This window comes from Bos grunniens, chromosome 25, assembly GCF_055505025.1.
Source record: "Bos grunniens cultivar Pamir isolate PY7600 chromosome 25, Bosgru_T2T1.0, whole genome shotgun sequence".
Lineage (NCBI taxonomy): Eukaryota > Metazoa > Chordata > Mammalia > Artiodactyla > Bovidae > Bos > Bos grunniens.
In genome coordinates this window covers 1875104-1894305 of record NC_141189.1, presented here as the reverse complement: position 1 = coordinate 1894305, position 19202 = coordinate 1875104, and the positions used below count along the sequence as shown (strand labels likewise).

The window sequence follows — 19202 nt, the reverse complement described above, 5'->3', positions numbered from 1 at the left end:
CTGCTCCACGAAGGGCCAGCCCCAGGATGCCCAGAAGAGAGAACGCAAGCACAAGTGCTTAAGAAATTTTTATTCACAAACTACGTAAAAGTTACAACTAGCCAGTTTAAAACAGTGAAAAGTTAGTTTAAAAGCTCTGTTAAAAATCTGTTAATACGATAGACCCATGTGCTTGTTCCTTCCTAGGGCCATGAAATCAGGAAACCTGGGTCTCGACACAGTGAGGTCTGAGGAACAGGACAGGAAACAAGAACTACCGTGATTCCGAGGGGGCTGAGGAGCTGGAAGCGGCAGCGCTCGGAGAAACCACGGGCTCCGGAGAGGAGCCTGGAGTGCCAGGTGCCCGGGGGAGGCCAGGCGGTGGCGGGCGGCCTGCCAGCTTGGGGGCCCCTGGGGATCCGGCGGGTCAGGGACCACTTGGCGCCAGCCAGCTGAGCCACAGGGCCGACGGTTGCTGTCCCTTGCCCCACACGGTGTCTTAGGTCTGTACACAGTACCGGTCACGGCTGTGAATTCCAGGCTTCACTGCCTGTTAAACTAAACTTCAGGTTCTGGGAGAAAGACAGCCGTGGAAGAACTGCCGTTTCACAAGGCACCGAGGGCAGCACGACACCGCAGTGAAAACAGGCCGAGTCACAGGGTTCGCTCAGTCCCTCCTGGGAGGGGAGGGTTAGGTGTTCAAACAGGACCAAGCGCAACTGTCAGTGTGAGTCTTCAAACCTGTATAACCGAGGCAAAGGCTAAAGGGGTGCTTCTCGTCAGGTGAACTGGCAAGCGCGGGAGGCAAAAGAGGAATAAGCTGGGCTGGCGCACCACCTCTCAGAGCTCAGCTGAGGAGCGGACCCCGGGGGGCTGGCGGCCCTCTGCGCCTCTCGAGTGCAGTGCTGGACACAACGAGCCCAAGGCGGCTGCTACTGCGGCAGACGGGAGAGGCACCCAGGTCACGGCCGCTGTCTACGTTCAAAGAGGAGAGAGACGGCTTTTTCACACACATTTGCTTTATTTCCGTGTTCAGCCTGTTGAGAGAACCTGTCACAACCTGAATGGTGGGGGGCGCACAGGTGCCCCGCACGGCTGTGCAGGCGCCGACCGTGGGAGGCAGGGCGCCGTCTGCCGTGCGTGAGGTCCCCAAGGGGCCGGACCGTCACGCCTCCGCTGCGGCGGACGCCAGGGGCTGAAAGGCACAGCGACGTGTGGAGATGGCGACTCCCAGGCGCAGCCTCGGGCCGGAGCGACAGAAGCACAGGTGGATTCAGGATGTGCAGGCTTTCTGCAAAAGGGTGAGCTTGGTTCCAGCACAGTGCACGGCGACGCTGCAACAAGGAGACACAGCTCACCCTCTGTCCCAACGAGGTGCGGCGGCAGGCTGGTTGGCAGACAGGGGCCGCCTGGACGGGGCAGCCTCCACCCCCGCGCTCCCTGCTCCGGGGACCACACGGCCAGACAGCCCTGTGCCCCCTACACAGACACAGACACAGGTGTCAGCTCTGAGAGCAGCGCCCCAGGCCCTGTGTGTCACTGAAGCCTATGTTCAAGCCACAGCTGACAGGTGGGCTCTTGCCCAGACCAAGCGGGGACTGACCAGAGCAAGTGCTGCGGCTGGTGAGGCCACCATCTGATGGGCACCTGTCTTCTCCCCAAAGCCTCCTTTGGCCCTCCTCTTGCCCATGGCCAAACCCTACTGGGTTTCAGAGGAACATCGCTCCCTAAACGTGGAGCTCAAGGCCCAGAGTGCTCGATGCAGAGCTCCGGGTCTCACCAGAGTCCTCACAGCTCACAGGCAAGGATGTGGCTAATGGTGGGCACAGGAAACCGGGCTTCTCTCAGCACCTTCTCACTCGCAGAACAGAGCACAAAGAAAAACTAAGCAGGGCGCCAGCTGCCCTCGCCCAGTCTTACCACAGGTGCTCTCGGATCACTCCTGATTTCCAAGGGGAATAATCTCTTCTGTGACAAAGAACTCGATGGTCTCCTCCTCCCAGTCGTCTACGTTGCTGTCCAGCTCGTCGGTATCCACACCTGAGGGGGTTTGCTGGTCACACGTGCACACGTGGGGCACAAACCCGTGGGAGACGCCACCCCCCACCCCCCCACAGGCCAGTGTGAAAACCGCAAGGTCCCCTGCAAAAACAGGTCCATGGCTGTGACCTGCAGGCGGCAGGAAACTCAGTTCTTGTTAGGAATCTTTAAAAGAGATTCTGTTTACGATCCTTTTAAGAGGACTTCCCTGGGGGTCCAGTGGTTAGGACTCCCCCGCTGACTGCCCGAGCCCAGGGCAATCCCTTGTCCAAGTGCTAAGACTCCATGTCCACAAGGTGCGGCCAGGAAAAAAAAGGTTCTTTTAATTTAGGCAACATTTTAGGTTCCGAAAAACCTGGGAAAAGATCCAAAAGGGGAAAAATATCTTAACTATATGCTGTAAAAGGTGTATCTTGGGCTAACAAGTTACCTCCGCGTAATTCTAGTCGTGCATTTTTCTGCTCCATATAGAGTTCTTGAGCCATTTTCCGGTATTTCCGGAAATCTTCCATCATGGTTCGTCTTCTCTCCACTAATTCCTGTGTGCAGAATTGAGAAGAACTTACAGGATGAACACTTACCTCACACCATTGTCTTCACTTTGCTCAACCAAGTGGAAATGAAACATGGTCAGCGGTGCCCACCCTGACGGACAGGACGATGTAGGGCTCCACTAGAGGCTGCGGGGCGGGAGCGCTGGGCGTGTCTGCTCGCCCTCAGCTTCCTCTGGCGGCCCCTCCACCATGCCCTCCCGTGGATGGAAGCCAACCCTGGGGTCTGTCCCCTGGCCTGGTGCTGGCCTCTCTGCTGTGAGCCGACAGGACTGTCTGGGCGCTTCCCTCATGCCTGGGAATACGGCTAACCTTTGAGGCTTTGGACTGGCTCAAACGATCCTTCTGTTCAAAGATCTTGGAATATTTCTTCAGATCCTTTTTAATTTGCTGAAACAAAGACAAGTCCCTCAGGATCAGCACATTCAAAGCTAAGAGGCACAGACACGCTCCTCACGGCTGCAGCCTCAGCGCTCAGCAGAGCGCAGCCACCTGAGTGTTCAACGTGGCGCCGGCCTCCACGTTTCCCACCGGCAGCCTTCCTTCCCCGGGATTTACACTCGTCCCTCAGAAGAGCCCTGATAAACACCGCGTGTCCTACCACAGTTACGTAAATCCCATGTCTCACAGTCCCACCAGGACTTTCCAGCGGCCCATCACCCTTCACCTGCCCCTCCGTTTCCGCAAACTTCCTACAACGGTTCTGACGTGGCCTCAGAACCTGAAAATTGTTTCCTCTGCTGAAACTACCCTCTTCCTTTTGGTTCTCACTGCTCTCCATCTCCTCAAAGGGTCTGCTGTGAGAGCCACACCCCCACTCCTCACTGTCACCCTGACAGTATCAGAAGGAAAACCTCCTCGTGCCAGTCACTGCCACATCCCTGCAGCTGATGAGGAAAACCAGACCTTGATCTGATCCTGGCTCAGGAGCGTGGGGGGCCGAGGCCTCCAGAGCAGCTGGCAGAAGCGGTCCTTGCTATTCTTCTGCAGAAGGCGGCCTTGGAAGGTCCACAGCCAGTAGGCGTTGTCCACCTGGAAGAGAGAAGAGCCTCACTAGCTGCCCACTCCACCAGGTGACCCCAGGAGAGACCCTGAATCCTGTCAACAGAACTGGCAAAATTCATGTCACTCAACAGATGTCTGAGAACCAATCATTTGTCAGTGTTGTTGGTACTGAGGGGACACCGTGAGCAGGGGAGGACCATGGCGAACAGACAGCTAAGAGTATGCGCTTGGCAGCACAGTGCAGCGTGTGCAGCAGCAGAACAGCGCCAGCAGAGCACTGGTGCCAGAGCACAGGCTGACAGCCGCCACAGCTCAGCAGACGTCTCTCTTTACCAAGACCTTCTTGATGGAGGAAGCAGCGCCTACACCCTGGTGGACTCCCGCTGCAGAGTGGTCAGTATGCTCAGAGGATTTAAAGTGTCAGGGCAGGCCTCGGCGAGGTGACCTCTGAACAACAGGCCTGGGCACGGTGCACATGCCCTGACCCGAACACAAGGATATCATTCAAGACACTGTTTCCAGCAACATTTGCAAAGCTCTTGCTCCTGAAACTTCATTAAACACAATCACTCTGTCTCGACCGGTAAACGTGTGTGAGTTGGTTCAACTGTGAACACCTCAATCAGTAAAAATAGTCATTAAGTATACAGAAGGATCTTGAGCAAATTTTACCAGCAGTGGGAATACCGGGCTTATGATAACAGTACAGACTGTGGCTTGTGCAGACACAGACTTCTCAGGCCGCGACTCTCCCAAGACCCGAGGAAGCGGGTCCCCTCCCAGGAGAGTGCCAGTCCGCCCGTCCAGGGAGGGCCCAGGCCGAGAAGCCCCTTCCCTGGCAGACTTCACAGCGGTTCCTGCAAGTGCTAAATCCTGCATCTACCCCCACCAACACACCCTTGGATCTTTCACTGAAGACAGAGAGGGTGATCTTTTCAGGAAGTTAAAAACAGAAACGACGTGTTTTCTCATGTGCCAATTCGGTCAGCAAATCCTGACTGAAGGCTGACAATGTGCCAACAGTTTCAGATGCTGGGGATGTAGCTCAGGAGAAATGGCACCTGTCCTCGTAACGTCTCAAGCCAGCAGGAAGAGAGGACAATGAATGGCTGACAATGGCTAAGGCACGTTCACGCTGTTGAGTAGGGGCCCCATGAGAACACAGGGGAGGGAGAGAGGGCACGGGCCAGGCTGGGGACCCTTGAACGGCAGGAAGCTCCACCACCCACAGAGCTACAGTCCTGGGGTGAGGGCAAGGGCCCTGAGGCAGAGCCAGCAGGGCGCCCGGGGCCCCCGTACCTTGTGGCTCCACCAGGACACGGAGGTGACGACATAGCGCCCGGTGGGGTCCCACTCCACGTCGGAGGCCATGTAGTGCTCTGCGATGTTCATGACCGTGCAGTCTGAGGTGTCGACAAACGCCAAGGCGCCGTTCATGCTGGGGAGACAGCACGGCTGGAGTCACTGCGAGTCGCGTCTGTGCCCGGTCTCAGCTCAGGGTGAGCAGGCTTGGACTCGGGAGCCCGGTGTCCCGCCTGATCGTGGACACGGAAATGACCACAGCGACACAGACTATGCACAGGGCACGCAAGCACGCAGTGTCTGCTGTGATTGCTCCCGGAGGAGAGGCTGGCAGAGGCCGAGCTGCCAAACCACAGCGCGTGGCGCCCACAGGGAGGCAGGGAGCCCCACCAGCCCAGAGGACGCACTGCATGCTTGTCACAGGTTCTGCGCGGCCTGCTGCGCAACCGGGTGGGGAGCAAGGGGGCGAGCGTCCAGGTGCTCGTGGGCACACCCAGCAGAGGGCAAGACAGGCTCCCAGCCCAGCCAGACACCCTTCCCACACGGACACGTGGCATTTACATCAGAGGACTGGGTCACCAGGAGGAGGTCCTGTGTCCCGCAGTCCCCAGTGGGAACGTCTGCAAGGGGCCTGGTCCTGGCCACGTCTGGGCAGCAGGATGGAGACACCGCACAATCCACCCAGGCCGGGATGCCCTAGGGAGCACCTGTCCCCGCGCTTGCAGGGAGGCAGCAGAGCAACCTTCGGGGCCAGAGCCCGGGCCTGGGCCACAGTCTCCCGCAGCCCCGCACAGGGCATCAGCAGAACCCACCTCCGCAGGCCAGCCAGCACGACAAACTGTCCTTGGGGGCTCCAGAAGATGGTGTTGGCCTGCTGCTTGTCGAACATCTCTGAAAGGAGAGGGTCAGAGGTCAGCGTGCAGCCGAGACGGGGACAGCCCGTGGGTGTGCACACCGGACTGAGGTGCTGCACCTCTGTAGTTAGGAGGGGCCTGAAGGGGTTCTGAAACTGCAGTGCTACTTTAAATACCTAACACCACACTGGACAGTGTCATCGGACAAAACACCTCACTCAGGCAGTGTTACCATGGGGACTCACCACCAGGGCAAGGAGTCCAGTTTCTATCACATTCTCAAAAGATATATATGACCCCCAAAGCCTAAAAATCCATTCTAGTGACTCACTTTTTAACTGAAAGAAACTAATTCCACCATCTCTCCCAATGCCAACCCAATGCTCACGTTCTGAAGGGGTGGGGCCTGGTCCTGGTCTCTTTACTCAGGAAGGGGGGGCAGGGTGGGGAGGGGGGCAGCACCACCCTGACAGGGAGGGCAGGATGGAAAGGATCCACGCGAATCCGCTCAGCAGTCCCCAGCACTATGGTGATCTGCAGGCTGACCCTGTGAGGGGAGGCAGGGCTGCAGGGCCTGGAAAGCAGAGGCACTTGCACGCTTGCCGTATCATAACCTACTTTACTACAGGAGGCCGTGAACTCTTCTGTAATCCACATTTCCTTTCATAACAAAGGGAACTAATGATACGTTCAGTTTTGTGACAGCCAGTTGACGACATCACAGAATGATGCTACCATAAACACCGCTGCTCAGGAGTGCACAAAAGGCCTGTCCTTTGCAGCAAACTCCCTCAGTGCCACCACCAGCTGCCCACAGGACGCTCTGTCCAGCCAAGCACTCTCCCAGAAGCAATAACCAAGCTCTGCCCCAGGCTCCCGTTCAGCTGCTTACTGATGAGCTCAATTTTCCCGTTGTTCTTCACGTGGTAGAAGGAGACAGATATCCGAGGCGCCTCCCCGTGCAGCACAGCAAACTTACTTCCGTTCGGCTCCCAGGCGAAGGCAATGATGGTTTCTAGGGCCAGGAAAAAAGGGTGAGCTCCTTGGTCACAGAACATCATTTTCCGTTAAGGCTGTTCAACCAGAGACGCCCCAGATTCTTAGGTTCATTAAAAGGCCCACAAGCAGCACAGGCCAAAGACAGCACGCTGAACCCTGTGGAGCCACCACGGCCGGCAGGCATGCCCCAATCTCCTGCCACAGGGGCGGGGCGGCCTGTGGATGAGCCCCCTCTCTCTCCTCATGGCACACAGGGTCACGCCCTCTACCAGGCAGCACCTTCCCTTCCCTTCCTCCTCTCCCCAGCAAAACAGGATATACACGCTAAATGTTCGACCTAAAGGCAGAGACAGTGTCTCAAGTTTTCAGGAGTCCAAAAAACCAAAACACTGCTACTCAGCTGAGAACTTTCATATGTAAGAGGACAAGCCCTTAGCTGCGTTGCAGGGGTGTGATGAAAACCTGCTCTTCACACTTTCTCCTAAGCGTGAAACCGGGCTTGAACCTGTGTCCCTCTGCTATGTAAGCAGATCACGTGGTGTGAATGAAAAAAAGGGGGGCGTCTCTTCACCTGGCAACTGGAAAGGCTAAGAGACTGAAGCTGGGAAGGACAAAGAAACCGTGAACCAACGTATGCTCTGTAACAGACAGACGCCTGACCTCGGCCAGCCTGCCCAGGGCCGCGAACTCGCAGGGAAGCGCTGCGAGTGGGCACGACGGCTTGGTGGCCACTCAGCCTCAGGGCAGGACGGAGACACTTGCCTTTCATCTCGACCACGTCGACAGGCACCTGTTTTTCTCGCATTCGGAAAATTTCAAAATTTGTGACAACACCCTGTTTAAAAGAAAAAAGAAGGGGTGACATTCTGAAAACTGAAAGCATGAGGAAGACTCAAAGGACAACTTAAGAATTTAATGAGAGATTAAACGTATACACCTGGTAGACGTGAAAATCGGCAGTGACTGAAGCGGTGCAATGAGACCTCTCAAATGATGAGGAAGGCAGAGACGGGTACAGTGTCTGGAGAACACCCCTCGGCCTCAACCCAGACCCTACTTCAAGACCTGCCCTAAGGTCACCTCCAGCAGATGGGCCCAAGGATCCGCACTGTGGCTTCTCTGCAAACCTCCTGTAGTGCCCCAAAGGCCCACCAACTGGGACTGATCCAACTGTTATTTCGAAACAGTGGAACGTCCATGTTCATGTAAAAAGCTGCATTATCCGTAATAGCCAAAAGATGGAAACAGCCCACATGCCAACCAAGGGATAAACTGGCAAGCATGATGTGACACAGTACACATGCTCAGCCACGGAAAACGGCGAGGGGTGAGCCTGCACCCCGTGCGCAGAGGAGGCGGCCAGATGCGGAAGGCCACAGAGCATGACTCCACTCATGAGAAATGTCCAGAACAGGAGCGCCCAGAGACAGGGAGCGGGCAAGCAGGTGACGGGTGTCAGGAGCCGGGTGACGGCTGGCACGGGAGATGGAAATGTTCTGAGGTTAAGAGAGTGGTGGCTGCTGCATGGCTACGTGACCACACACCTCAGAAACTTATCGTCAAAGAAATAAATATTTCCATTAGAAGGAAAAAAACCCAAAATGTTAAATGAGGCAAACAAACAAAGTCTGGATGCAGAACTGTGTCAAGCATGCTACTCTGCTTCCAAAGGAAAACCTGAAGAAAACAATGTACTGCTTTAACACCTACAGAGAAGGAAGGTAGGTGCCTGGAGATTCCCCGGTGTTCTCCTGTGAGCTCTGACCTATGTCAACTAAGCGACGCATCACGCACTCAGTTTATAGGAAAGAATTACACTCCTCTGCTGGAATATGGTAACGGTTCTAGCCACGACGCGACAGCTAACTTTTGGTGCCAGGTGGGCCTGAAGAAAGTCTTAAGTTTGAACCAAAAAAATCCATAACACTGCCCCGCCTCCCCAAACTGAGCTGTAGAAGGAATGAGCCCGCCCACTGGTGTCCACCTACCTGGGTGCCTTTTGGAGTCCTGTCTACTTTAACACACAAGTAATCTCCGTTTTTCTGCCAATGCAGCTTGCAATCCACAACGTTGAACAGGTTCCTAACTCTGATCTCTTGTCTGGTAGGCAGCTGCATCAGGGTTACCCGGGCTGGAATATCTTTATCTTCAGGCACCCAAAAGGCTATTATGTTACCACCAGGGGACCAAGAAAAATCTCTGCAGAAGAAGAAAATAAAATGTTTACCAGGCCCGGCTGAGCCATGATGAGGAAGGCATAGGAATGAAAGAGCTCACTCACTGTGCAACGCAGGGCGCTGGCACATTCACCTCCCAGAACGGCAGGAGCAACGGTACCCTGAGTGCCCACCTCCAGAGGCCTACTCTGGACTTCCTGTGCAGCCCGCTGTGCCCAGGACAACTGGAGGCTTTGCCAGACTCACTGTGCCAGTGAGGAGCGAGTCCTGATACCACCACCCACCAGCACGGGTCACGGGACTCAAGCCCAGGCTCTGAAACCGCACTGACACTCTACACCACAAGGCAGGTAAAATAAACTTTAGGCCGATGGACCAGCTGTTGATTTCTGAACATTCATTACGGGGTCAAAGGGGGAAACCCCAGGTTAAAAAGTGGATGAGGAGGAAGAAGTAGGGGCGGTTCTCTTCACTGCAAAAATTAAAAAGTTCCGTTAACAAACAATCCACAAGCTCCTGTCCACGCAGAGCATCTTCACTTTTGCTTTTACTGCCAATTAATGCCCAGTTTTGATTATAAACCACAATATATATATAAATATATATATAGGACAGTATATATATAAATATTGTATAGTATTTATACAGTATACATATAAATAAGAAATGTATCATAAATATAATAGAACAGTAAGAAACGTGCGCTTCCCCTGCACTGCTGGTATTTCTCACTGCCCCCAGAGATTTCAAGCAGATAAAGATGTGCCTACTTTTTGACAGACCAAACCAGACACAGCTCAGAGGCCAAGCAAACCCATGGCACAAACCATCAGACTGACATGGAGACCCCTGACAAAGAGGAGGCTCCTCTTCCTTAAAGGCTGTGCCCCTGAGTCTCTGGTCCCCAGGCGGGAACATGAAAGGAAGCAGCCCTCGAGACATCCCTATAAGCAGGGGCAGGGAATGCTGACGTGGCCGCCAACGAGCAGCCCGCGGCGGCAGGCACGAGCCCGCGGTGACACCCCCGTGCCCTGTGATGGGCACGAGCCCGTGGTGACACCCCTGTGCCCCGGTGACGGGCACAAGCCCACGGTGACACCCCCATGTCCCCTGACTGGCACCAGCATTTTCTGCAACGTTATAGGAGCCAAGTGCTAAAGGAGGGAGTCAACCCGCACTTCCGCCCCACCCCGTGCTGAGAGTCACTTACTTTATGCCAGAGATCTTCAAGCTCTTCTTATCCAAGAGACCCATAGACTATGGAAAAAACGAGGTGACAACGGCGTCAGATCAGACCGCTGCCTCAACAGCACATACATTCGTTACAGCGTGAGCTTGCTGAGGGGGGCAGTGTTGGCACAGGGCGACAGACCAACTGGGGAGTGACGACCCAGAGCAGTAAGACACCCTCCAGGGCCCGTCCAGCCACTCCCATCCCCAGCTCCCCGCAGCAGCAGAGACCCGAACCAGGGCCCGAGAACCTGCAAGGCCCAGAAACCGGAGGCCACCCCACACACTAAGGAAAGCTCTGCGCCCGCGACAGCTCCCGACAGGGCAGCTCAGCTCAGGCAATCAAATCAGCCACTTACAGGAGTTTCATAGATACTCAGAGTATCGAGTGTCATTCTGGCAAAAAATTTACCATCGTGGCTCCACCTAAGGAGAAAAAAAGAAGTGCCAAGCTGGTCGATGAAGAGGGGCACAGAGGCCACCGTGGCTACCCGGGTCCACTCACTTAAAGATAGGCCAGTGGGCTGAGCTCTCACAGTGGAAACCTCTCTTCTTCTGACCGGTGAGGATGTCCCAGATGATGATGGCCTGAGGGTCATCCTGAGTGTCCATCAGGGGGCTGAAGGTCACCAGGTACCTGCAGCAGAGGGCGCAGCATCACCCCCTGCACCCCCGCCTCCTCTCCTGTGAGGGTGCGTCAAGGACCAGCTGTGGCGGAAGTGACAGGCTTGTGCTCCCGAACGTGACTCCAGGCACAAGGGTGGGAGACTCCTGGGATGAGCAGTCAAGACTCATGCAACCAGCACCTTCTCTGCCCTCCAGGATCCCCCAAAACGTCATCCAGTCCAGAGAGCCCACTCCAAATACAGAGCAGAACCACTGGGGCACACACCACTCAGTCCTGCCTGGCACCACGGAGTACTCCAAGGGTCACGCTTCTCTGCTAAAATCAGGACACGGAAAGGCCCAGCGGGTTCCCAACCAAAGTCCGAGGTGTGCACTAGCAGCAGGAGCGATGTGGCACGCTCACACTTTCTTTTCCTTGGACTAATCAGGTAAAGAGCTGGGTCCCGCAGTGGACACCAACGGCAGCGGGCGCTCAAGGCCCTTGTTAGACGACGGGGTTTTACGCAAACGTGTGGAGAGAGGAGGTGATGAAGCCAACGCAACAACACATAACCGCTCACAGTAAAGGGCACACAGGAGTCCTCTGTGCTCTCCTGTGATGATTCTACTTGACAGTGGGAATTACTGCAAAATAAAGCTTTAGAAAATCCCCTACAGAGGGCTGGCGGCACTCCATCTGCCATTTTATACCAGCTTACCTTTCACAAGGTGAGAAATCGATAAGCTGAACCCCTTGGTGGCTGAATCTCTGAATCTGTTTGAATTTCTCTCCCCCCCACAGAGCAATGCCTCGCTGGTGAAAGGTGGCCAAGTAGGTGCCCTTAGGAGACCAACGCACGTATGTCTCTGTCCATCGCTGTGGAAAAAGCCAGTACCAATGTTAACACAACAAAAAAGCCAAACACAAAGGCTCCAAAGTCTATGATGAATTTAGCTCCCAAACTTTGAACTAAAAATACAAGAAGCCTATTCACTTCTTAGGACTTGTTTCAAAGCTGGAAGAATAAAAGTTGCTGTCAAGAGCAGTAGCCTCAGAGCACATGGCACTTCACCTGCTCTTGGACCACGCTCCTCTTTTTCCTCCCGGCTGTGCCACGTGGCTTGTGGGATCTCAGTTCCCTAATCAGAGGTCAAACCCAGGCCCATGGTAGTGAAAGCGCAGAGTCCTAACCACTGGACCGCCAGGGATTCCCACCACACCCTTCTTTGTTAAGGAAACCCTGCCCGGCAGCAAATACCCACCGCTCTCTCCTCAATGGAGACTGGGTCCTTCACATCATTCCAGAATATGGAAGTGCGGTCCCCGCTCTCGAAGATCACGCTGTACTGATCTCTACACTCAGCCTCTTCAAGCCAGTAGCGCAGGTTCCCCTAAAGGAGCCAAGCACAAGGGATGGAACACATTTCCTTAATTTTAGCCAAAGAAAACTCACATTCACGGTGTTGCACTTAGCAACGTGACAAATCCACTCAGCACCGTTAATTCCTAAGGAAGTCACCACTTCAAGCCAAGAGGCTAGCCACCATTTCTTCTAGTTACATACAGATTTTATGCAACATACCAGGTCTTTGAAAGGTTGTTTCTCTGGAATATCCCATTCATCACTGATGGTCATGTACCTGGAAGATCAGTGACACATCAGATGACCACAAGGTGAGTGGTCCTCGGCCAGGAAGTACTGCACCCCTCCCGCAAAGGGAAAGGACAGGCTTTGCCTGGTCATTATTGGCGAGGGGGTGCTCGGGGGTGGGGGGGATGTGAAATGCCCCTGCACTGTCTGACGGGAGAGTGCAGCCTCCTGAGAGCCCACTAGTACCCCCTGGCCCCTGGGGCAGAAAGGCCCGGCCACGCGTGCTCAGGGAGGTGTCCAGGCTCTCCTGGGCTGAGTCAGGACTTACTTGTCAAAATCGGTGAAGAGGTTGACCCTGAACGTGTGCTGCTTGTCAAGCTTGTAACCATCGGCATTTTTCACGGCGTCCAACGCGTGGGCAGGGGATGCGTATTCCAGGAAAATATACCTGAATCGAGGGAGAGGGCAACTCACAAGCGTGCAGACCCAAAGAACAAGCAGGTCATGCTCCACACACCCAGGGCCCCACAGGGCTTGTACGCACCATGAGCATCCATGACCCGTTTGCCTGCCACGTCCCAGAAGCAGTCAGGTCCCTAGCAGAGCAGCTCTAAACATGAACAGAATCCCAACACAAGATCCAATGCCTCTAAAATTAACCAAAATGCTCACTACTCTGACTATGGTAACCGTTCTAAGGACGTACGTGTTCATCAAAACTTATGAAACTGTATACTTTAAAACTCTGACTTAACTGAGTGTCGAGTATCGTTCAACAAAGCTGTTTATAAAAAACAAGGATAGTCTGATACTGTGTGTTACAGGCAAAATCACAAAGGCTCTCAGAGAATGTTTCATTTTAATAAAAATCACACATGCAACTGCTCCAAAAAAGGTCTCCTCCCGCCTTTCTGAAGCACGAAACATTACCTGTGTGTGATCAGTTTTCCAAGAAATTAACACTATTCTAGGCAGTTTCTAAATCTGAAATTAAAAAATGAAGTTTATACTACTTTCTCATTCCTGTCCCATAAAAGATGTCTTTGCCCATACTCAGAGGTTGATGTTTTTATGAAATTTTAATGGAGAAAGTCTGACAAGTGTGTGGAGCAACCAACCGAGCTTTGACTACTGCCGGCTGAGTACGACCACTCGGGTTTCACTGGGGACTGCCCAGAGGCGCCGCAGGCACACACTCTTCCTGTACCCAGAAGAGGACAGGCACAGGGCTGTCCCAACTGCTGCTCGAAACAGTTGACAGGAAAATAGACAAACTGTCCCAGGACAGAGCACCACAGCATTTACAAGGAAGCGATCAGAATTACATTTACCAACACAGAAAACCTAATATGGAATTTAAAAAGCAGACTGCAAGACACATACCTCATGCTATCGTTTTTAAAAGACACGATATTTTAGGTAACAGCACAAAAAGAGTTACTAACTGAACAATGACACAATGCTTTCTTCTAGACTCTAAGGAATACCCCCATTTCAGATGTTAAAATGTGGCAGAAAAGCATATTTTAGAATCAAAATACGTCAGATTTTCCTGAAGCCCTGCCAACCTCCAGATTTGCCTAGGATCTACCTCTGATCAATCACTGTTTAAGGACAGAAGAGACCGAGCTCTGATGTCCCAGCAGCTCAGCAGCCGACTCACAAAACCCAACTCAGAGCCAGTTGCCCAGGTCCTTCTCCCCCCGGCCCTGTTGATGGTCCCTGCCCCGAGGCTCTCGAGGCTGCCAGGCGCCCCAACCCACCAGAGTCCACAGCACACCACTGCCTTCACGGCATCAGCTGCCGAGAAAACAAACCACACGTCCATGCTGGAGGACATCACTCACCCTTTTGTCCTTCCATCCTCCTCTGGATAGAAATCGTTTGTGATTTTCCCAAACTTGGAGAAGATCTTATGGATGACATTTTTGAGCTTCTCCAGGCGGTCGGGCCCCACCTGAGGCACGTTGTCGACCACGATCACCGAGTCGATTCCGTCTGCTTCCTGCGGCCGGTCTTTGAGCACATCCGCCAGTAACTCTGCAGGAGGGGAAGGTGTGCCTGTGACTTTCTCTGACCAAGTTAATGCACCAGGTTAGCACACTGAACACATTTCAAAAAAGTAAAAAATGAATAATTAATCTGAATGCTTTTGCTCTGAACGTTACAATATCACAGCCCTGGGTTGACTAAAAATTTAAACTTGAAATAATTGGGAGGACTGTAACTCTTTACAAGCCCCTAACAGTCAAGATATGTCAATAATAGACAATATTCAATGAATTAAAAAAAATTTTTTTAAACTTTCCCCTCTATGCCCAAATCAATTTTTTAAAAAGAGCCTTTAACACTGAAGAAGGAAAGAGGATGGACTTTTACCAGAAAAAAAAACAAAAACAAAGTGAGCTGAGGAACGCTTGTGGTAAGCCTTCTCCGACCCACCTCTGTCACAAACTCATCACCCAGGTTCTTTACGAAAAGCAGCCTTGGTTCAGACAGCATGGGACGGCGACTGGCACGTACACCAGGTGACCAGAGACTACAGAGCTCGGGAAAGCGCGAGTGGTGCGTCCCGTGGGCTACGGCGTCTCCAGGTGGACGGACACCCGGCAGCACCGTCACTGGGAGACGCCAGCCGTTTAGACGTTAGACGTAAACGCTCAGAACAGCGCTTGGAACAGAGCAAGAAACGTCAACTAGTATCTTCATAACTTCATGCCAAAGCTCAAAGTGCATTCTGTTCACGTCACAGAACGGGAATTAAAATCACAGGACCCAAATCTTAAGTGTTCTCAGTAACACAGATTTTCCTTGACTTATGATGGGGTTACTTCCCAATAAACTCACTTTTGAACCATTGTAATTCAAACCATCACAATTTCAGGACTGTCTGTACAGGCAAAATGAATGTCCAAGGTAATTTTTAAACAACAGCTGAAGAACAAAGGCTTATTATCTGTGTATCTACGTGTTCTAGAACCTAATTATGACTAGTTTTTTAAGTATTTCAACATGTTATAAAGGACACATGCCAAAATATTCTTTGCTGTATTTTATTTTCAAAAGTTGAGGTGAATTCTCTCCACTTTTAGTGCTTGAAATTTGCAATAATAAAAAGTCTTTAAAAAAGGAAAAAGAGTAATTTCCAGAGGCAAGTCCTGTTATAAACTACCTCTAATGAATTTCAACACCTTTACGAATGATATTGGAAACGTTACCTTAGATAAAAGAACTGCCATTTAAACTTCAATGAAGCTAAAATCATGACCAAAGAGGAAACAGAGAGAAAGAGGCAGATTAGGGCATCTTCCCTACAGAGACTGGAGTCAGATGCCTGGGTTACTTTGAAAGCTGACTTACCAAACTATTACATCGCCTGTTAAGCCTGGTCTTAATTTACAAGGTTTACAATAAGAAGCTCAGCTCTTATATAAACCGTGGACTCCTTCCCACACTTTTGAAGTGTCTAGCTTTACAAGAACCCGCCCATACACAGTAAGGGAATGAGCATAGTAACCACACGAAAACATTTCCTTCTCATCACGGCCCACGTATCTGGTTACTCTTGGCTCATGGATTTCCAATCTGACTCCAGGAGAAATACAAAAAATCCAAGTCTCAAGACTTAAGTAGCAAAGACATTTGGTCAAAACCTTTAGCACACCTTTGCTTGGTTGAGCACCAAGGACAAAGACAGCTGTGATTACGATGCAAGTGTGTGACAGAGCTCAGCTGTCTCAGGGAGGAGGGGGCAGATGAAGGCACTGGAGCCATGGATGCGCTCAGTCCATTTTCACAAGAACCGGTACCTTGAGCATCACTCTCTGACCCTACAGGACAGTTCTCATGAAACAGAAAACACATGAGCGCCTGACTACAACCACTGGCCTCGAGGAGACAGCCAGCTTGCTCAATTTTAGTTCCTTAGGACCAGGAGCCTCACAGGCCCCTCTGAGGAAGTATCAGGATCACAAGGGCTTCCAGAGGCCCTCCCAGCAGTCACCTGGCCTGGCTGGCCCGTGCGCATGCCAGCATCCTGTCACACCATGCAGAAACCCTGTGTGAATCAGGTGTGTTCAAATAATACTTAAAAAAAGTGAACACTGAAGAACTCAAGAGGAGCTTTAAAACCACAACTTAGATTTTAAAATATAAGAAAAACTGGTGCAGTAAAAGAGAACAGTGGTCTAAACTGGGGGGACGGGGGACGGGCTACCAAGCAACACTACCTCTCAGCAACCGACTCCCCAGCACACACATTCTCTTAGAGGTGAACGGGTGAGGGGCTTGGACTGGGTCAGCGGCTCCCAAGTCCTCAGGAGCAGGACAAGTGCAGCCTTTCTTGCTTTTCATGCTGAAATGTCTTTTGTCTCATGAAACAAAGTATAAGACAATGCTGACAACCTTTAAAATTGTTTCAAATAAGTCATTATGTGGCTTATCCCAAACCTATACAGTGCTGTACATCAGTTACCTCTCAATAAAACGGGAAGAAAAAAAAAGCATTTGATAAACAATTTTAAAATATACTATGTTTCAAAGTCAAACAACTCTATGTTCTCCAAACTTTCTCATGTGAAATTCTTTATGATTCCGACTCAATCTCAGTGATCAGACACCCCCGCCAATCTTTCTATCTCTACGTGGCAACACCTTATTTCTCTGGTGTTTCATCAGCTATTTCAATGATGTTTCACTCATTCCCATTTTAATAACGTGGCCAATACGCAGAGGAATCCATTGATGTGCTCCCAGCCTTAAAAGTTACAGCGGCTTAAAAACAACGCAAAAACAAAAACAAATGAGATCAGGCATCATCAGAAGTCACCTTAGGAGACAGGCTTTCTCAGGCAAAAAGGAGAAAAAATGCCTGTTAATCGGAACCAAGGCAGAACCAAAGTTATACTACAATTCAAGAATACCATTGCTAACAGAAGGATGGTGGCATGCCTACAGATTCAGGAAAAGGGCTGTGAACAGGAATCTGGCAAGTCTGCCTGGACTGTCCCACTGAGGACCTCTCTGAGGAGACACTCCCGTGGGGCAACCGGAGCAAAAGAACCCAGTCTGCCCACTCCGCTCTGCCCACTCCCGAGACAGCGTCCGTCCATCCATACGGACACGGCACCGAGTCAGTTTCAGGCCTCTGACAGGCAGGTCTGGCGGGGCACCCAGACCTCAGAGGAAGGGCTGTCACCCGGGACCGTGCAGCACGTGGAGCGTCCTGCCTGGCCGGGCCCTAATGACCACACCGCTGCACACTCGGCCACGGCTCCTGCGGGCCCGCCGCCGGCCCTCGCCGCCCTCCAAACTCCCGGCTGCAGGGCCAGTGCCTAGCTCGCCAAGTTGTCTCCCCCTGCTCCCCTCCTTCTTTCGGAGAAAAGACGGCGATCCAGGCGCTCAAGGAAGCCTTCCCCAGGTGCGGGGAGTCAGGTGGGGGACCGGGAACCTCGGCGCGGCGCGGCTCCGCTGCCTCACCTTCCTCGCTCACGTCGTCCACGAAGTCCTCGGGATCGCTGAAGGAGGGCTCGTCCGCGCCGCCGTCCTCCGCCGCGCCGTCCGGATCCCCGCCCGCCCCCTCGGACCCGGCCTCGGCCGCCGCGTCCTGCGCCTGCTCCGCCGGGGCCTCGCCGGCGAGCTGGGCAGAGGACTCCTCGGGCGGCGGCGGGGTGGTGCCGGGGGTCGCGTCGGCTTTCCCTTCCCCGTCGGCCGCGGGCTCAGCCGGACCCTCAGGCCCCGGCCCGGCCTCCGCCTCCGCGTCCTCGCCGCCCGCCGCCTCCTGCACGCCGGGCCGCGCCACCTCCGCCCCTGGCGACGGCTCGGCTGCCGCCTGCTCCGGCCCGGGCTCGGCGCGCTGCTCGGTCGCCTCGGGCGCCGCCACGTTCTCCGCGTCCTGCATGGCCCTCCGCTGCCGCCTCGCCCGGTCTCGCCGCGCTTCCGACTCTCCCAGGCCGCACCGCGCGCCTACCTCCCGGCCATGTGCGTGCGGCGGGGCCGCCCACGGGCACGGGGGGGCCCGCGCCCTGACGCCGTCCCGCGCGCCCGGACGAGCTCGCAGGGCGGGGCTGTGTCTGCCGCGGACTGCGACGGCGCCCCCGCCACGAGCGCCGGCCCCAGGCGGAGCAGCGCCCTTGTCTCGGTCAGTCTACAGGCGGCTTGAGAACCAGGCTGCCCCACCTCAGGCAGCGGATGGTTCCGTCCAACATGGCAGCACCGCGTCCTCCTCCCGTCAGGCCGCGCGGCGGGGAGAGACCACCTGTGAAGCCGCAGGGAGGCACCAGGCGTCCGCCTAGCGCGCGGGGCGCGAGAGCACCCTTCGCTTACACGCTGATGCCCGCGGCAACGATAGCACAAAATACTCTGGTTGGGATATCTTGGCCTTTCACCAAACACTTAACTTACGTTACCAAGTTCCACCTCTACACGTCGGCTTTTAGACTCGTCTACTGACTGGGCAAAAGAATGGGCGATTCCAAAATACAGAAGGAATACCTGGCGAGCCAGAGAAGGCCCAGGCTGCTACAGGGACGACCGCCTGGCGCAACTCAGAAGGGAATGAGCGCTGCTTTGATCCCTCAAACCCACGTTCACCGCGGCGGCTGTAATTCCCCTTTCCCCATTCTGATGGTCACCATGGTTCGACCCGCGCGGGCCTCCGCCCCCTGACGCGCGCGAGAGCACGGCCACGGGGCGGGGCGGGGCCAGGCGCGGGAGGGGGCGGGGCCAGGCCCGAGGGGCGGGGCTGTATGGGGCGGGGCCGCCGCGGGCGGGGTTAGAGGGCGTGGCCTGCGCGGCCAGGTTCTGAGTTACCTGAGGCGCAGGGGCGCGCGGCAGGTATACCGTGTTTCCATTTCTGTCTTTTGGATT

At 53.9% G+C, this 19202-nt stretch overlaps 1 protein-coding gene across 2 annotated transcripts; it reads right to left on the bottom strand.

Moving 5' to 3' along the window:
• Window positions 1-55: 55 nt before the first annotated feature.
• Window positions 56-19014, bottom strand: EIF3B (eukaryotic translation initiation factor 3 subunit B). Of its 2 annotated transcripts, none has more exons than XM_086377029.1 (19): window positions 18828-19014; window positions 14183-14375; window positions 12664-12783; window positions 12327-12384; window positions 12007-12135; window positions 11463-11620; window positions 10643-10774; window positions 10497-10563; window positions 10118-10164; window positions 8719-8929; window positions 7493-7565; window positions 6624-6746; window positions 5690-5768; window positions 4875-5013; window positions 3477-3602; window positions 2883-2960; window positions 2450-2558; window positions 1900-2019; window positions 56-1313 (listed from the first exon to the last, which is right to left on the bottom strand). In XM_086377029.1, the coding sequence occupies exons 4-18, from the start codon at window positions 12378-12380 to the stop codon at window positions 1916-1918; spliced, it is 1629 nt and encodes a 542-aa protein (XP_086233155.1). In that variant the 5' UTR covers window positions 12381-12384; window positions 12664-12783; window positions 14183-14375; window positions 18828-19014; the 3' UTR covers window positions 56-1313; window positions 1900-1915. The 2 variants fall into 2 exon arrangements, with proteins under 2 accessions (XP_086233155.1, XP_086233154.1); XM_086377028.1 differs by lacking the exon at window positions 18828-19014 and adding an exon at window positions 17814-18356.
• Between the last annotated feature and the right edge of the window lie 188 nt (window positions 19015-19202).